The sequence below is a fragment of the Galendromus occidentalis genome, unplaced genomic scaffold (assembly GCF_000255335.2).
Source record: "Galendromus occidentalis unplaced genomic scaffold, Mocc_1.1 scf7180000076381, whole genome shotgun sequence".
NCBI classification, from domain to species: domain Eukaryota; kingdom Metazoa; phylum Arthropoda; class Arachnida; order Mesostigmata; family Phytoseiidae; genus Galendromus; species Galendromus occidentalis.
In genome coordinates, this window is record NW_003804370.1 from 1,525,148 (window position 1) to 1,539,856 (window position 14,709).

At 50.8% G+C, this 14,709-nt stretch overlaps 2 protein-coding genes across 2 annotated transcripts; one reads left to right on the forward strand and one right to left on the reverse strand.

Moving 5' to 3' along the window:
• Positions 1–1,367: 1,367 nt before the first annotated feature.
• iPLA2-VIA (calcium-independent phospholipase A2 VIA) lies at positions 1,368–6,375 on the reverse strand. Its single transcript, XM_029113191.1, has 12 exons — positions 6,330–6,375; positions 6,043–6,244; positions 5,696–5,911; positions 5,428–5,605; positions 5,166–5,347; positions 4,896–4,992; positions 4,582–4,809; positions 4,257–4,313; positions 3,388–3,643; positions 3,063–3,299; positions 2,810–2,960; positions 1,368–2,712 (listed from the first exon to the last, which is right to left on the reverse strand). The coding sequence occupies exons 1-12, from the start codon at positions 6,373–6,375 to the stop codon at positions 1,989–1,991; spliced, it is 2,574 nt and encodes an 857-aa protein (XP_028969024.1). The 3' UTR covers positions 1,368–1,988.
• A 2,489-nt stretch (positions 6,376–8,864) lies between these two features.
• IleRS (Isoleucyl-tRNA synthetase) lies at positions 8,865–13,358 on the forward strand. Its single transcript, XM_003739056.1, has 7 exons — positions 8,865–8,980; positions 9,287–9,461; positions 9,546–9,774; positions 9,860–10,074; positions 10,223–10,485; positions 10,593–10,820; positions 10,931–13,358. The coding sequence occupies exons 1-7, from the start codon at positions 8,865–8,867 to the stop codon at positions 13,356–13,358; spliced, it is 3,654 nt and encodes a 1,217-aa protein (XP_003739104.1).
• Positions 13,359–14,709: the final 1,351 nt, after the last annotated feature.

Here is a 14,709-nt window from a genome sequence, read left to right on the forward strand (position 1 = left end):
GATTGAACATGTTCAGTAAGAATGAAGTACGACAAGAACATCCGTCATCGGAAGCGGCTGTCGCTATGGCTGCGCAAGTCTGAACGAAACTCCGGAACCTCACGACGGAGATTATGGGATTCCGCTCAGGGTCGCGGCATGATCGGATCATATGCGAAGACGCAAAAGTCTGCGAGAAAACCAACGAGACTCGCTGCCTTTACATGTATCAGATTCAAGAGATGCTAGTAGAGGTCGTGAGGACCCGGCGGTATATCACAGGAAGCCCATGCGGATAACGTTTTGAATATATTCGTCTCCCCCGCAATCAATCACAGTAGCATGCCATCCAATACGAAAGCCCGTAATCAATCGTCCGGTGAGTTCATGGATACGAGGGAGTCGCAAAAGGACTCGAGCAGCCGCGTCACTTTGAACGCGAGGGAACGATTCTTAGTAAGATCGTATTTCCCCCAGACTGCATGACTCTCGGAGGAATCGGACGCGGAAATACTTCCCCATCAGATATCTGAAGCTCGCGCACTTCGTCTCGACGACATCTGAGGATGAGAACCGAAGGAATCACAGAAGTTGAATATAGCCCATGGCCTGTCATGGGCTAGAGGGCCAGGGTTACGGTTTTTTGCTCGAAGCGACCCTTGCGCGAAATTATACATCATGCGGTCTGTACGAAGTCAATGGATCAGGTCTGCGAATCGTGCGAGAAATTCTATCTACCTAGGAGTTCAACAGATTCGATAGAAAACATGCGCACCCGTTACGTGTTGAAATTTCCCATCGACGACACCGGCTGCAATGTAGGCACCATCCGATCACATATGGATCAGATCACTTTCTTATAGATTGCCGATTCAATCACACCGTCACAGTGGTAACTCCAGAATAGACACTTCACAGGGCAGCGCTCCGCCACAAAGCTCTCTTCGACAGAAGTCTGAAGCCGGATTTCGCTGCGCGAATCAAGGAATCGGCCCGCCGTATCGGAAAGGGCGACCACCTTCCCCCTCAAGATTGACCTTATCTAACATAAATCGCGGCCGGTATCAATTTTGTGGAATCATATGGCGACTTTTCGGGAGGAGGTGTGAGAAACTCACCATTGGGAGTCGAGATCTGTTCGTCGAGTTCGCTCACGCGCGAATTGCTTCGCCACATCCCCTCTTTCTCGCGCTGCAATTTAGATGAGAATGCACGGGCAGCAGGAGTTGGAATACTTGAGTACAGGCAACGGGTGAAAGGGATGGAAGAGACGGGACCCATCCGGAGCGAGGTTTTCGCGGTCGCCCATTAGATATAGGACAATTGAATGAGGACGATTATGAAACATCAATCTTTGCAGAATGATCGGAGTGGTTTCTCTTGGGTCCTCTTCAGAGGTCATAATCAGCGTATTTATTCTCTGATGAAGGGGGAAATAGGAAAGCGTAGCTTGCGTTGGAAATAGATCTGTTTAACAAGAAGTCAATGTCTCTTTACAATAACATGTCTCATGATCACAGGATGAGAGCTTCAAAAAACGCTGCGTATTCGTTCCTCTCCGTATCCTCGAACTTGCGGAGTCGGTACTTCGACGACGTGGGGAACACAGGTGAATGCCTTTGGCGAGAAATTCTCAACTCACGGTCAGTGAATCATTTCCAGCCAAATCAGATTACGTCAGCCGTGATGAAAATAGTTCAATAAACATCGATACTCTGACACGAACCCGTCAATCAACCCATATCGGCTCCACGAATGAGCGCCACTGTCTAAAGGAGAATGGAAACATGACGAAAGCATCGCCGCTTTCCGGGAGTCTCGTAGATCCTATAACTATCCTATCCTATTCTATAACAATTATAATTGTCGGAATGACGGGTATTCGTGCGGTTCACTTTGATTAGTTAAAGCAAATACAGTCTTTGGGAAATGATCCGATGATTCCACAGCTATCCAGGTCGCCGTGAATTTCTTGCGCGAAACCCAGGTGTTCGATCCGCTGAATTTCTTCACGGCCGATCTGACGGCGGCCGACACTGCAGCGATAGCGAGCCCTCACACGGTTGTAGGAGTTTCGCGAGCATTTCGAGTTCTGACGACCGGTTCCGCATATACACCATAGTTTCCCAGAGAGAGCTGACCAACAGCTTGTTATCAGTCTCACTGAGATTAATGTCTTCCGATTGGTCCGGGTTCAGTCGGAAGTAAGGAACTCGAATACCGTGACACCAAGCCTGCGCACGATCAACCACTCGGCCTCCCGTCTGCGTAGCCTGATCCACCAACAGCGAGAACAAGTTCCTCGCGGCGTAAGCCATTCTCGCAGCTCCCAATAGACCGGTCGAGACCTGCAGGGAGTCTAATGTGGCTACAGATACAACAGGCGGTTTCCCGGTGCCCATCGATACCATGACTTGGAGATCCGCAACTTCGCCGTCGGTTTCGAGGGCGCGTTGCACAGCATTATGCTCGGCGATTTCGGTCAACAGGTCCAGGGTAGGGTTGTTGGATATCAGCCCGCCGTCCAAATACTGTTTGAAGGGGCGAAAGTAAGTTGGCGCAGCGCCGGTAGCGCGAGCAACATTCCAGACGAGCTGTTCTCCGGGATCAGGGTCTGTTTCGTAATCTCCGAGATCTTCTCCTTCTCGGATGACCTGCCGCGGTGGTTTGTAGTTTCTGAATAGGCACAGATTCGCCGGATGGCGTTCCGCCGCCACCGCTGTGATGCAGATCCTGAGAAGGGCGACTCCTATCGTATTTAAACTCAGATGGGTTCGCGCACGTTCACTCCGTTCGGAAGACAGATCTTATCAATCCCGGAAAAACATACCTTGGGTACTTGATGTCGCACATCATCATATCTTCTGTGAGCTCTTGCTTGAGCAGCTTCTCGAGCGCATCCGAATCATAGGGTCTAGAGCCTACGAATATTTCATCTTTCAGACGGAAGTAGAGTTGAAGACAGTGAGCGGTCGTCTTCCCTGAAATTCGCCAATGTGAAGGTGGAGGGAGTTCAGTTCAGACAACGAGGATATTCATTCTCCACTCAAGAGAACAGCTTGATACGATTTCCATGAGCCTACCAGTTGCCAGGCAGAGGGCGAGAATTCCGCCGGTACTTGTGCCAGCTATCCAGTCGAAGCATTCGACGATAGGTCTTCCGACGATTTGTTCGAGACACATCATCATGCGAATGATCACGAGACCCTTTATCCCACCACCATCGAGGCATAAGGCCCGGCATTGTCGCCCCCGTCGTTGAACATTCATGTTTTCCAGAGCTTCTTGGATGACGGACTCTCCCATGAGTCCGTCAAAAACTGCAAGGGCGATGAAAATCCCCGTAGCTGATAAAACGAAGCCTCATCATTACCGCATTTCCGGTGATGATCCTGGGAGAAAACTCACGGGATTGGGATTTGTAGAAGTTTGGCTCCTCGGGACCGATGCCGTCAAAATATCCGAGGGCTGCGCAGCCATCCTTGCAATTTGATACGTCGTCGGAACAACGCGCCGCTCCGACGGCATGCAGAGTGTAGAGCACAAGATCTCTCTTCACCATGGTGGAGAGAGCGGCCAGATGCCGTGGCGATTCTCCCTGGTGATTCAAGGCGTTGACGTCAGCTCCGAAGACTATCAGCGCTTGTAGAACTGTGACATCGCCCTGCAATGGCAACGGAGGACTTCAGACGGCAGGGAGGACTGCCGAGGCGCGGAGAATTTCCGGAACCTCCGATGAATTTTTGCTGATTGGAGTGTGGCTCGATTCCCTGCCGTTCTGGTAGGAACCAGATCAAAACCAGAAGCATCCTCGCTCCTGATGCATTCATACAGACCTCAAAATGTCTACTCACGTTTCTCTGTCGGAAATGGAACGCAATAAGACAATTGCCAGGGAATACAACAAACGACCACAAGAATCATTCTGGACTAACACTCAAACTCCAGGTTTCCGACCCGGACACGTGCATGAAATGAGCTGCAGGAAACTCTCATCAACCGAGCTTCTGTACTGATAGTTATGAGCCTGGCTATGACTGACTTGACAAATTGGCTGATGTACCCCTCTAGCCCATAGCGCCCCCTCTCTGATTCATTCTGAGCCCTTAGGGGAAATTTCGATTTGCAACTCGGCTGCCTGCTGGGATTACGGCCACGGAAACCAGGAGGGGCTCGTCGCTGATCGAATGCCATAACAAGCAAGCTATCATTGACGCAAGCCATAGTTTCAGATGCTCCGGAAGGATCGCCCCAAATCCTGTGTTTTCTCTACTCACAACATCCAGGGGAGACGCTAAATCCCGCAGCGGTTTTTCGCGTCCAGGAGAGGAAGCCTCCAAATCGGGATCTATTTGAAAATTCCCCAGTGAGCTGAGACTCTGACATTTTGATCGTGGGAGCAGAGGGGAGTCGTCGGCGGAACTCATGGGTAAAACGACATTATTCCCGGGGAACGATTTCGGGACACTCGGGAGTAAGGATCTGGATCTTCGTCGAGCGAGAACAACCGACTCCATTTCGCGGAGACAGCTCGGTGCTGCGGAAGACGTGCGACCTCCGGCGGGAATAAGAAATCAATGGACTATGATGAATTTAACGTACCTGCTCGAACATAGGGAGCCAATTGTCCGCGACCGGAGCCGCGACTCTCACTGCAACGTGCAGCGGCGTGTCGCCGTTCATGCCGACGGCATTGACGTCGGCTCCGTGACTCAGGAGGAGGATCACACAATTGACTCGGTTCTTAGCTACAGTCGTGTGAAGAGCCGTGTCGTCCCGAAAGTTCCTTGCGTTTAGATCGCATCCATGCTCGATCATTGACTGCAAGACCTTGAAGATCGCAGTCGGATGAGATTTTCCATGCTATACCCGCTATCACGTTTTATTACGTACGCGTGAGTTTATTCGACACTCACAGCGGTGCTTTTGGCCCAATGCAGTGGAGTTCCTCCGTGTTTCATGTCTTCTTCTTGGAAGTTATTCGCATTCTCTTCGGCTTTTCCCCGTCCGAGGCTGCAATGTTGTTTTATTATATTCGCTTCAATTTCTCCAGGGTCGAGTCGTTGGTTGTAGAATAGAGTACCCAGCCTTCATTTATAGGAACAAGTTCGGTAGAATCTGTCGCGGATAAACAGTTTCGAGCTCGAGAGACCCAGCCTCTCTCAGACTGGAGAACACCAACTCACCACTTGGGATTTTCTCCATCCGGCTGTGTCCCGACTGAGGCGGAATTCACATCAGCTCCCTCTTTCAAGAGCTCTTTCACGCAATCTGCCCGGTCCATGAGGCACGCCAGTTGTAAAGGTGTATAGTCTTCCTTGTTCCGTTTGTTGATCAAGCTCGGGGAAACCGGCTTCGCTGAGAGCGACTGAGGGCCGAAAACATCAATGAGTGTTAGTGATGATCCTCTGCCGATTGAAAGATTGATGGTTTTATTCCGGGACGTACTTTTATGATATCTTTGGTCGTTCCAGCCGCGCAATGGTAGACCGTATCTCCATTGTAGTCTACGGCTTCGATATTCGCATCGAGTTGCACCAGAAGTTGCACAGCCGCGAGCTTCTGAGCTTTGATGGCTATGTGGAGAGGGGTTTGCTGGGTCTCAGCAGCCTTCGAATCGAGGGAGCTTAAGAGGAAAACACCGCTAAGCCCGAGCACGCTTACGAACGCGGATTCCCGGCATCGATAAAATGAACTTCCGACCTCACTTTCTTACTTCTTGAGTGACGGATGCTTTAGAACTTCAACCAGCCCCATGTGGGCAGCGACGTGTGCTAGGGACCATGAAGGATTCGTCCGTGAGAGATTCGAAACTTCCTGCACTAGTTCTTTCGTACTCTGATCACCAGAGCACTGAGAGAGGAGCGGCAATTTGTCCTTCAAGAGCGTGAACTGAATCTCCGCCACGTCCAGCTGATTGCTGCGGTAGACGCTGTAATTTATGCATTTCTGTTATTATCAAGTGCTCGAAACATCAGAGGTAGGTTCTCTCAGGTGACCTCGGGTAAAAGATTCACTAAGTGGAGATATCGCTCACGAAGGGCGCAACTTTCCATGACTAACCTCAGAGAATACGGACTCTTGGTCGCTTCTTTGTGCAGTACTATATCGTAACTGCGGTTGGGACTTTCAGCTGAGCTGTTTTTTTCACTCCCGTTCTCGGCGATTTCGTAGAGCACCAGGGATCCTTCCCGATATAAAACATGGCATTTGGCATAGTCGTCGGGTCGGACTTCCATGACACGGTACGGCTCCGAAACGCGAGCTGTGAAAATCCCGGAAGAAAAGAGATATATCTGGGACCTCGACTCGTGCCAGTGATTCACTATTGACAGACCTCGATTACTCACCGCCTCGCAAATTTCTCAGGATTTTCAATCCCAACGCCAACGCCATGTCTGGAGGGAGACGACTTCTTTGCCTGGAACTGATTTTCGGAAAAATTCCTCAAGTTAAAAATCATTCTTGGCCAATAGACATATCACTCGACGCGGGATGTCACTCCCGTAGATTCAGCGCCGTAGCGGTATCGCGAATTCATGCGCTTGGAATCCCCTCACAGGCGAAGCAAGGGTCAAAAGACATGTAGGGCTGCTGTTCAAGCGTAGAATGCCTCGCCGAGAAACATGATGAGCTCCTCAGATCGACGGCTCTTTGAAGGCATCGCGGGAGGGATGGATTACCCGGATCGATTGATCTTCTCCCAAAAGCCCAGAGACGGTACAGTCCGGACAGAGCCGTCGAGATCTCCATGAAAACGGCATCGCAAATTCCGTAGTGTGGGAATCGAGCTTCCCCGCGATTTCTGCGAGCGCTCTCTCGATACATAAGGGGTCTCAACCCACGTTTTCGTCGACAGTGGTCGCAAGGGCGCCGCGGTGTGCACGCCAGCGGGAAAGCAGGCAAGCAAGCGGTGCATCGAATCCCGACCGCCTCAGGGAGGGATTTATTCACTCCTACTCATTGTCAGGATTTTCGGAATCTCTAGAGATTCAGGGGTAATTTACGCATTCGAGCGTCGATCATAGGGTTCCCCGGAATCGTTGAGTTGAGGGTCGAGCTTCCAGGAGAAAGCGATCACCGAATCTTGGATGCTCACTTCAAATTCCCGACCTGAAGTCAAGCTCCCGACCTGAAGTCAAGCTCCCGACCTGAAGTCAAGGCTCCAGAGGAGCGATCCAGATGGCTCCCGCCCGAATTTCCGATTAAATTCGGTCAGCTCTCTGTGAACAGTCGTCATCCGCCAAAATGCTATTCTGCAAAATCGAGTGCCATCTGCTGCATGACCGAAAGGCCTCACGGCAGCGCGACGTTCCGCTGGATCTAACTGCTTCAGTTTCCCATGAATCGAGGGAAGATCTGCAGCGAATGAGTCACGATTTCTCATAGTTGAGAAAATCAAGAAAACTTTGTGATATCCCCCTTGGATGCTCAAGCGCCCGCTCTGCGCACAGGTTTCTCAGTGTCGCAGCAGGCACCATGTCGTTAACTGATACGAACAGTATTCCCGATCTTGCTAAAGGCGTGACAAGTCGATGTCGACAGAGTGCAATTCTCATCAATCTCGTCTGGGCAAATGTGGACGAATCTACGAGGCTTCAATTAGCGATTCCCCCTATGGGAGAACCCCCGTAGCACGTCGACGAAGCCTCCGTCTCGTTGACCGCTGCCATCCATTCTCCAGCTCTTTCTACGAAATCAGCTGTTCCTCAGTCTAGTGAAGAGCTCCCGTCGCGCGCTCCGCCTTTACCTCAACTTCGTCGGGTTGGAGTAGTTGTTCACGAGGCGCCGTTGGCGATTTTCACCACATCTTCTTCATGGTAGACTGCATTCACGTTTTGGAGGTGAACTACCCCGAGGAAAAAATTGCGGATCTGTCACAACAGGCTCTCTTTGGAATGGACTGAACGGCTGAGCGCTAGCCTCTGCTGTGCTACACGCAACAGACAGTCAGTCATCATTAGTCAGCCGCGGCGCGGAGAACCTTGCTCCATCACCGGATTGCCTTTAAGATCGGATTGATTGTGCGCGAAACGGCGAAGCCCGTCCCCGATTCGACCGGAGCCCTTCGATCTTATTCTGGGCTATGACTCCGGGACTTGAGAGGAAGGCATGATGTCGACCCCGTCTGGCCGCGGCAAGCTCCTTCCGCATCTGGGCTGAGTGGGGCGAGGAGGCTGACCCGGCCTGGGGAGGCTAGTCTTCCCTTGAGCTCCCTGCTGTGCGGTCGCGCTCCCGCCCCAGATCCTTCCCAGTTCAATTGAGTCATCTTTCCATACTCTAACATTAGGGCTCGACTTTCGTCGCGCTCCGTGACCGTGACCGCGATTTCCCGTCGCCCGGCGGGGCATTTCCCCACAGAAAGTCTATGGGAGCCTGGAAATGCCGCGAATTCCCGGCGAAGCCGCGACGAAATTCGAGCCCCATCTATCATCCAAGAGAGCCGCGGATTGAAGTAAAGTCATGTACGAGCATTCTTCACCTCAGAGAGAGTCCGGATCGTGATTGGTTCCCGCAGCAGATCAGTGTAAATCATCACCGAGACGTCTTTAGGAAGGAAATCGGCGAAGAGAAGCCGCGATATGTCGGATCTGCGAAGCACATCCGACATCGCACGGCAAAATTGGTACCCGGAGTCTCCGGATTGCATCGATGGAGAAATCCCGCCTGTCATATCGAATAGATGCGAGGCAGCGAACGGCAAAACTCCAATATTTCCGCTCTGTTTTCATTCTTGCCGTTGTAGGATGGACGCATTCGGTGGCATGCGGATTCCCACGTTGTTGAGTGGGCCTACTCCGGCTCGCGGTTGGAAAGGTTGCGCCAGTCGTTTTTCGGAGACTAGTCACGGGAGAAAGCTTGCGCTGTGAAACATCGATTCAACGATGGACCGGCTCCCGGAGAGTATAAATTTCGCCGGTGAAGAGCGGAAGGTTTTGGAGTATTGGAAAAAACTCGGCGTCTTCAAAAACTGTCTCAGACAGTCTAAAGGGAGACCTAGGTAAGTTCCTAGTCAGAGGCAAGAATGTGGTGGCAACTGTATCATTCTTCGCTGGCGGGTTCTTTGATGAAATTAGGCTCAGAGCATGACCATGCCTTACGTCCAGTGGCAGCTAGCGTCGTTCCGGCTCCGGAGACCCGGGCTACTGCCAAACAGCTGTTTGAGTCATTTGAGAGCCTCTCAGTAGTGAATCGTGAGAGGACGGAACGAGTCGCCGGAGAATCTTGCTACACTCGCACCAATTGGGGTCCTGGAGGACTCTGATAGTTGAAGGGTAGTTACACTCCACACGATGATTTTTTTCAGGTTCACTTTCTACGATGGACCTCCGTTCGCGACCGGCTTACCGCATTACGGTCATTTGCTGACGGGGACCATCAAAGACATAATACCGAGGTTCGCGCATCAGAGTGGTTTCCATGTCGAGCGGAGGTTCGGATGGGATTGCCATGGTCTCCCTGTAGAATTCGAGATCGATAAGGTGAGTCACTCCTCCGAAATACTGAAGTCAGGTGTCATGAATGAGATCTTGCTCGGGAGAATGATCTGAGCTTTTGTTCCGCAGTTGTTGGGTGTCAAGGGACCCGAGGATGTGGCTAAGCTGGGCATCGAGAACTACAACAAGGAATGCCGTAAGATCGTGATGAGATACTCAGAGGAGTGGGAGTCGACTGTTACCCGGATGGGGCGATGGATCGATTTCGAAAACGATTACAAGACAATGTATCCCTGGTTCATGGAAAGCGTGTGGTGGGTTTTCGAGCAGCTCTACAACCAAGGCTTCATCTACAAAGGTTAGAACCCGGCGGAGAACCACCCTTCGGAATGTCCACGGAGAGTCTTTCATATGCGGTCAGCTAATCAGCTTGGTCCTTGAAGGTGTCAAAGTCATGCCCTATTCGCCGACCTGCAATACACCGTTGTCGAACTTCGAAGCTGGTCAGAACTACAAAGAAGTCGTCGATCCTGCCATCACGGTGACCTTTCCCTTGGACGAGGATCCGAAAGTGTCTCTCGTCGCGTGGACGACCACCCCGTGGACCCTGCCGAGTAATGTTGCACTTTGCGTCAATCCAGAGCTCATCTACGTCACGGTAAAAACGATTGTCCGACTCGTTTTAGATTCCTTGTGTCCAAAAAGGTGGAGGTTGAGTGTTTCCGAGCTCTGAGGGCGACGTTTGAGCCAGAAATCCTTTCGGCGGGAATTTAGCGGAAGATGGATTGACGAGCCAAAACTTTCAGGTACAAGATACATCGTCGGGGGCGCTGTATATCATGATGAAAAGTCGGCTGTCGCAAGTCTTCAAAACTGAGGATGCCTACAAAATCCTCCGGGAATTCAAAGGCATAGAGCTCAAAGGCAAATCGTACAAACCTATCCTGCCCTACTTTGAGAAGCTCAAGGCGAAGGGTTCATTCCGAGTGCTGTGTGACGGCTACGTCACATCGGAAAGTGGTACCGGAGTCGTACATCAAGCACCATACTTCGGAGAAGACGATTACCGGTAGGTCCGAGCGGGGTTTCCTATCCGTGTGGATTCCGCTTTCAAATACATAGATGAATGTTTTGCTGCCGTGTCGAATGACTTCTCACGCCTGTATTCCGTCGCAGGGTCTGCCTTCTCAACGGAGTGATCACCAAAGATCAGGATATCGTTTGCCCATTAGATGCGGCCGGACGATTTGTAGATCCGGTCAGCGATTTCAAAGGGCTTTACGTCAAGGACGCGGACAAAAGCATAATTGCGAAATTGAAGAAAGACGGACGTTTGGTTCAAGCAGCGACAACGAAACACAATTATCCTTTCTGTTGGAGGTCGGATACGCCGCTCATTTACCGGTGAGATCAACTCGCAATTCGATTTTGACCGTGGACGTCACCCCATCGTCTCTGAGCACTCAATTCGACGCGGCTGATATTGATACTCACGTTGTTCTCTTCCTCCGCAGGGCCATCCCTTCTTGGTTCGTTCGAGTCGAACACATGAAGGAGAGATTACTCGCCAGTAATTCCGAAACATACTGGGTTCCTGAGTTCGTCAAGGAAAAACGATTCGGAAACTGGCTTCGCGATGCCCGAGACTGGGCCATTTCAAGAAACAGATATTGGGGAACTCCCATACCGCTGTGGATATCGGACGACGGCGAGGAAATGGTCTGTGTCGGCTCTATCGGGGAGCTCGAAAAACTCTCCGGTCAGAAAATCACCGATATCCATCGAGAGTTCGTCGACAAGATCGAGCTGCCCTCAGTAAGAGGCAAGGGGACTCTGAAGAGAGTTCCGGAGGTTTTCGACTGTTGGTTCGAGTCTGGTTCGATGCCCTACGCGCAACAACATTATCCGTTCGAGAATAAGAAAGAGTTCGAAGACGCGTTCCCCGCCGATTTCATCGCTGAAGGAGTCGATCAGACCCGCGGATGGTTCTACACGCTCATGGTCCTGTCGACGGCTCTCTTCGACAAGCCCCCGTTCAAAAATCTGATCTGCAGTGGTCTCGTCCTAGCGAGCGATGGCCAGAAAATGTCGAAGCGGAAGAAAAATTATCCGGACCCCCTGAAGGTTATTGACACGTACGGCGCCGATGCCCTGAGACTTTACATGATAAACTCGCCGATCGTCCGGGCCGAGAACCTTCGTTTCAAGGAAGAAGGTGTCAGAGACGTGCTCAAAGATGTGCTCCTGCCGTGGTACAACGCGCTCAGGTTCCTCTTGCAAAACATAGATCTGTTCGAGAAGAACTTCAAGACGTCTTTCGTTTTCGAGGAACCAAAAGGGGTAGAGAACACCATGGATAAATGGATTCTTTCGTATGCCAACAGCCTGGTAACGTTCCTGAAGACCGAGATGAAAGCTTACAGACTTTACACAGTGGTTCCTCGACTACTGAAATTCATCGACAACCTCACCAACTGGTATGTGCGGATGAATCGCAAACGGCTCAAGGGCGATGGCGGCAGGCAGGACTGTCTACAGAGCTTGCAGACGCTTTTTTCGGTGATTTTCGTTCTGAACCGTCTCATGGCTTCGTTCACGCCTTTCATCACTGAATTCATGTACCAGTGCATGAAGCAGTACGTCCCCAAGAACTTGAGCCAGGATTCGATTCATTACATGATGCTCCCCGAAACCGATGAGTCTCTGATCGACGACGCCGTCGAACGTCGAGTGACGCGGATGCAAAGCGTCATCGAGCTCGGTCGGGTTCTGAGAGATCGAAAAACGCTCCCGCTGAAATACCCATTGATGGAAGTCGTCGTGATCCAAAGAGAACGAGAATACCTGGATGATCTGAGGGTGATGGAGAATTATATTCTCGAGGAACTCAACGTCAGGAAATTAACAGCCAGTAGTGACAAACAAGCCTTCGGTGTTTCAATGAAGGCCGAACCCAATATCAAAACTCTCGGCCTGCGTCTGCGAGGGAAATCCAAAGAAGTCGGAGACGGAATCCGAGCTCTTAGCGACGCTGAAATCGAAGCTTATCTCAAGGGTGAAACGCTGAGAGTTCGCGGCGAGGAGCTGCAGGCCGGAGACGTCCAGATTCGGGTTCAGTATTCGGGAGAAAATCTGGACAAGTACGAGGCTCATTCAGAGGGCGATGTTCTTGTTCTGCTCGATGTGCAACCCGACGAAGAAATGATGAACGAAGGCATCGCGAGAGAAATAATCAACCGCATTCAGAAGATGCGTAAAAAAGCACATCTGGTACCTACTGATCCCGTCGCTGTTTTCGTTAGTGCGAAACCCGAGAATGGTGATATCGCGAGAATGCTCAAGTCCCACTACGATTTCATTAAGAACGTGTTGAGAACTCCTTTGTCGGTCGGTCCCGCTGACGCATCTTTGGAACTCATAGAGAGGGGAAAGGAGACCATCAAGGACAGTGAATTGACCATTACGTTCTGCTTACCTGCGGGTGCCCGAAGGAGAGAAGATGCGAAACCCGTCCCGGTTTCCTCAGGCAGCAAAATCAACGTGAGCGACGGTATTTCCGTTAGATACGCCAACGTGGAATTCAATGGAAAGAAGGGCACGGTCCCCTTAGAGAACCCAGCATCGAATTCCGTCGACACCAAATGGCTCACGAAATTGTTGTTCGACGCAGAGCTATCGAAGCTGAACTCCTCGAAAGATAAACCGTGGTGTCCATTCGTGAACGTTCATGTAGATGGCAGGAGAGGCGTCCTCTTCCTAGAGAATCCAATTGGTGAACGTAGGCTGGCTTATGGAGATCTTCAAGAAGCTATCCGAACGGTTTTCAAAATTTCGATGTTCAGAGCTATTGAAATATTTGTTGACGACGCATTGACGCTTCCTTTCCGCGCGGAGCATCTTGTGAACGGTAGCAACATCCATGTGAAGGTTATTTATAAATGAAACGAATCTGTACGATTTGAGGGAGATCGCTTGACTGCCCGTGTTGAGAATAAACGACTCGGTTGTTGATCTCAGAGGAAAAACGAAGACGAGGACGTAATCGATCATTCCTCGAGCTCTTCACAGCTCGTCCTGTACAGAACAACAAGAGCGCCTCTCGAGGATCTGCCCAAAGTCGATTCGGTGTCATCTAGTCTTCTCGACATCATTGGAATGGAATGACAGTCCGGATGTCTCGTAGTGGCATTCCGGATTTCTTCTTTGCATCCCTCCAACCTGAGCTGTCCGGAGCCTTATCGCTGTTGGTTCCAAAACGGCTTTCCCCATGACCGCATCCAGTGCTGAGCGACGAACGAGAGGATTCGCTCATTATGATCTCGATCCAGAGTTCTCTATCGGCTCCTTTATTCAAATGAATCGATCCAAGAATTCCGGCCTTCGAATCGCTGTGGAGATCCATGTGATTTTTCGGCATGATTCATGGATTCTTCGACATGGATCTAGGGCTGGTCATTCATCGCGCTGAGTTGCTCCCGAGCCCACATCATCCCCTCTCTTGGAGAACAGGTTTTCTTTTGCGATGGTGCAATGGTAAAAAGGCGATTCGCGCTCGAATGCGACCTAGATGGGTGGAAATAGAGCCCCATTCGACTCCGATGAGACGAAAATCCGGCTCATTTCTGCGATCCATGATCCACGCTGCGGATTGCCTCCATCCACTATAACAGCAATGAGCCAGCTGGTCTCGTAATCTCGCTGCTGTTCTCAGCAACCGTGCTAGGCGGAGGACACGTCATCGAACCCCGGATGAGACTTGACTGTCTCATTTCCCGTTTCTCTATGATGGGGAATGCATGATGCTAATCGAGGGAACGCGGGCCGCCTCGAGCGCCCAAATGGAGTACAGTCGAACCCGCTTATAAGAAAACCGGTTAAGAGAGAAAACCGGATATAAGAGACCGATCCCGATTCCCCGATTTTTTCTCCATAGGGCTCCATGTTGAAAACCTCGCTTATAAGAAACTCGGATATAAGAGAAAACCGGATGTAAGAGACAATTTTCAAACCCCAGTCCCATAGAGTTCCATGTTGGAGACCTCCTATATAAGAGAGAACCGTCTCAAGTAGAATTTCTGTTTGCTCTTCCATGACTCCTCTTCCTCTCGGAACCTGCGCGAATGAGATAACACGCCAGTTCGATAGTATCATTGCTCCGAAAATGATCGTCTCTCCACAGGATCATGATACCGGCATCCGAGTCATACGATAACGAGATGTTTCGGGTCTTTTCATCGAAAGACCGTACCTCGGATATTAGAGAAACCGGATATAAGAGACCATTTTCAATTCC

Bases quoted from the DNA above. Each gene is read 5' to 3' on its own strand.
- iPLA2-VIA (XM_029113191.1), bottom strand. From the start codon at position 6,375: ATGGCGTTGGCGTTGGGATTGAAAATCCTGAGAAATTTGCGAGGCG. The intron at 4,314-4,581 runs GTACGTTAAATT...CCCGATTTGGAG, and splicing joins GGCTCCCTATGTTCGAGCAG to GCTTCCTCTCCTGGACGCGA. The intron at 3,300-3,387 runs GTGAGTTTTCTC...TCGCCCTTGCAG, and splicing joins CTTCTACAAATCCCAATCCC to TTTTTGACGGACTCATGGGA.
- IleRS (XM_003739056.1), top strand. From the start codon at position 8,865: ATGGACCGGCTCCCGGAGAGTATAAATTTCGCCGGTGAAGAGCGGAAG. The intron at 10,075-10,222 runs GTAAAAACGATT...CAAAACTTTCAG, and splicing joins CAGAGCTCATCTACGTCACG to GTACAAGATACATCGTCGGG. The intron at 10,486-10,592 runs GTAGGTCCGAGC...ATTCCGTCGCAG, and splicing joins TTCGGAGAAGACGATTACCG to GGTCTGCCTTCTCAACGGAG.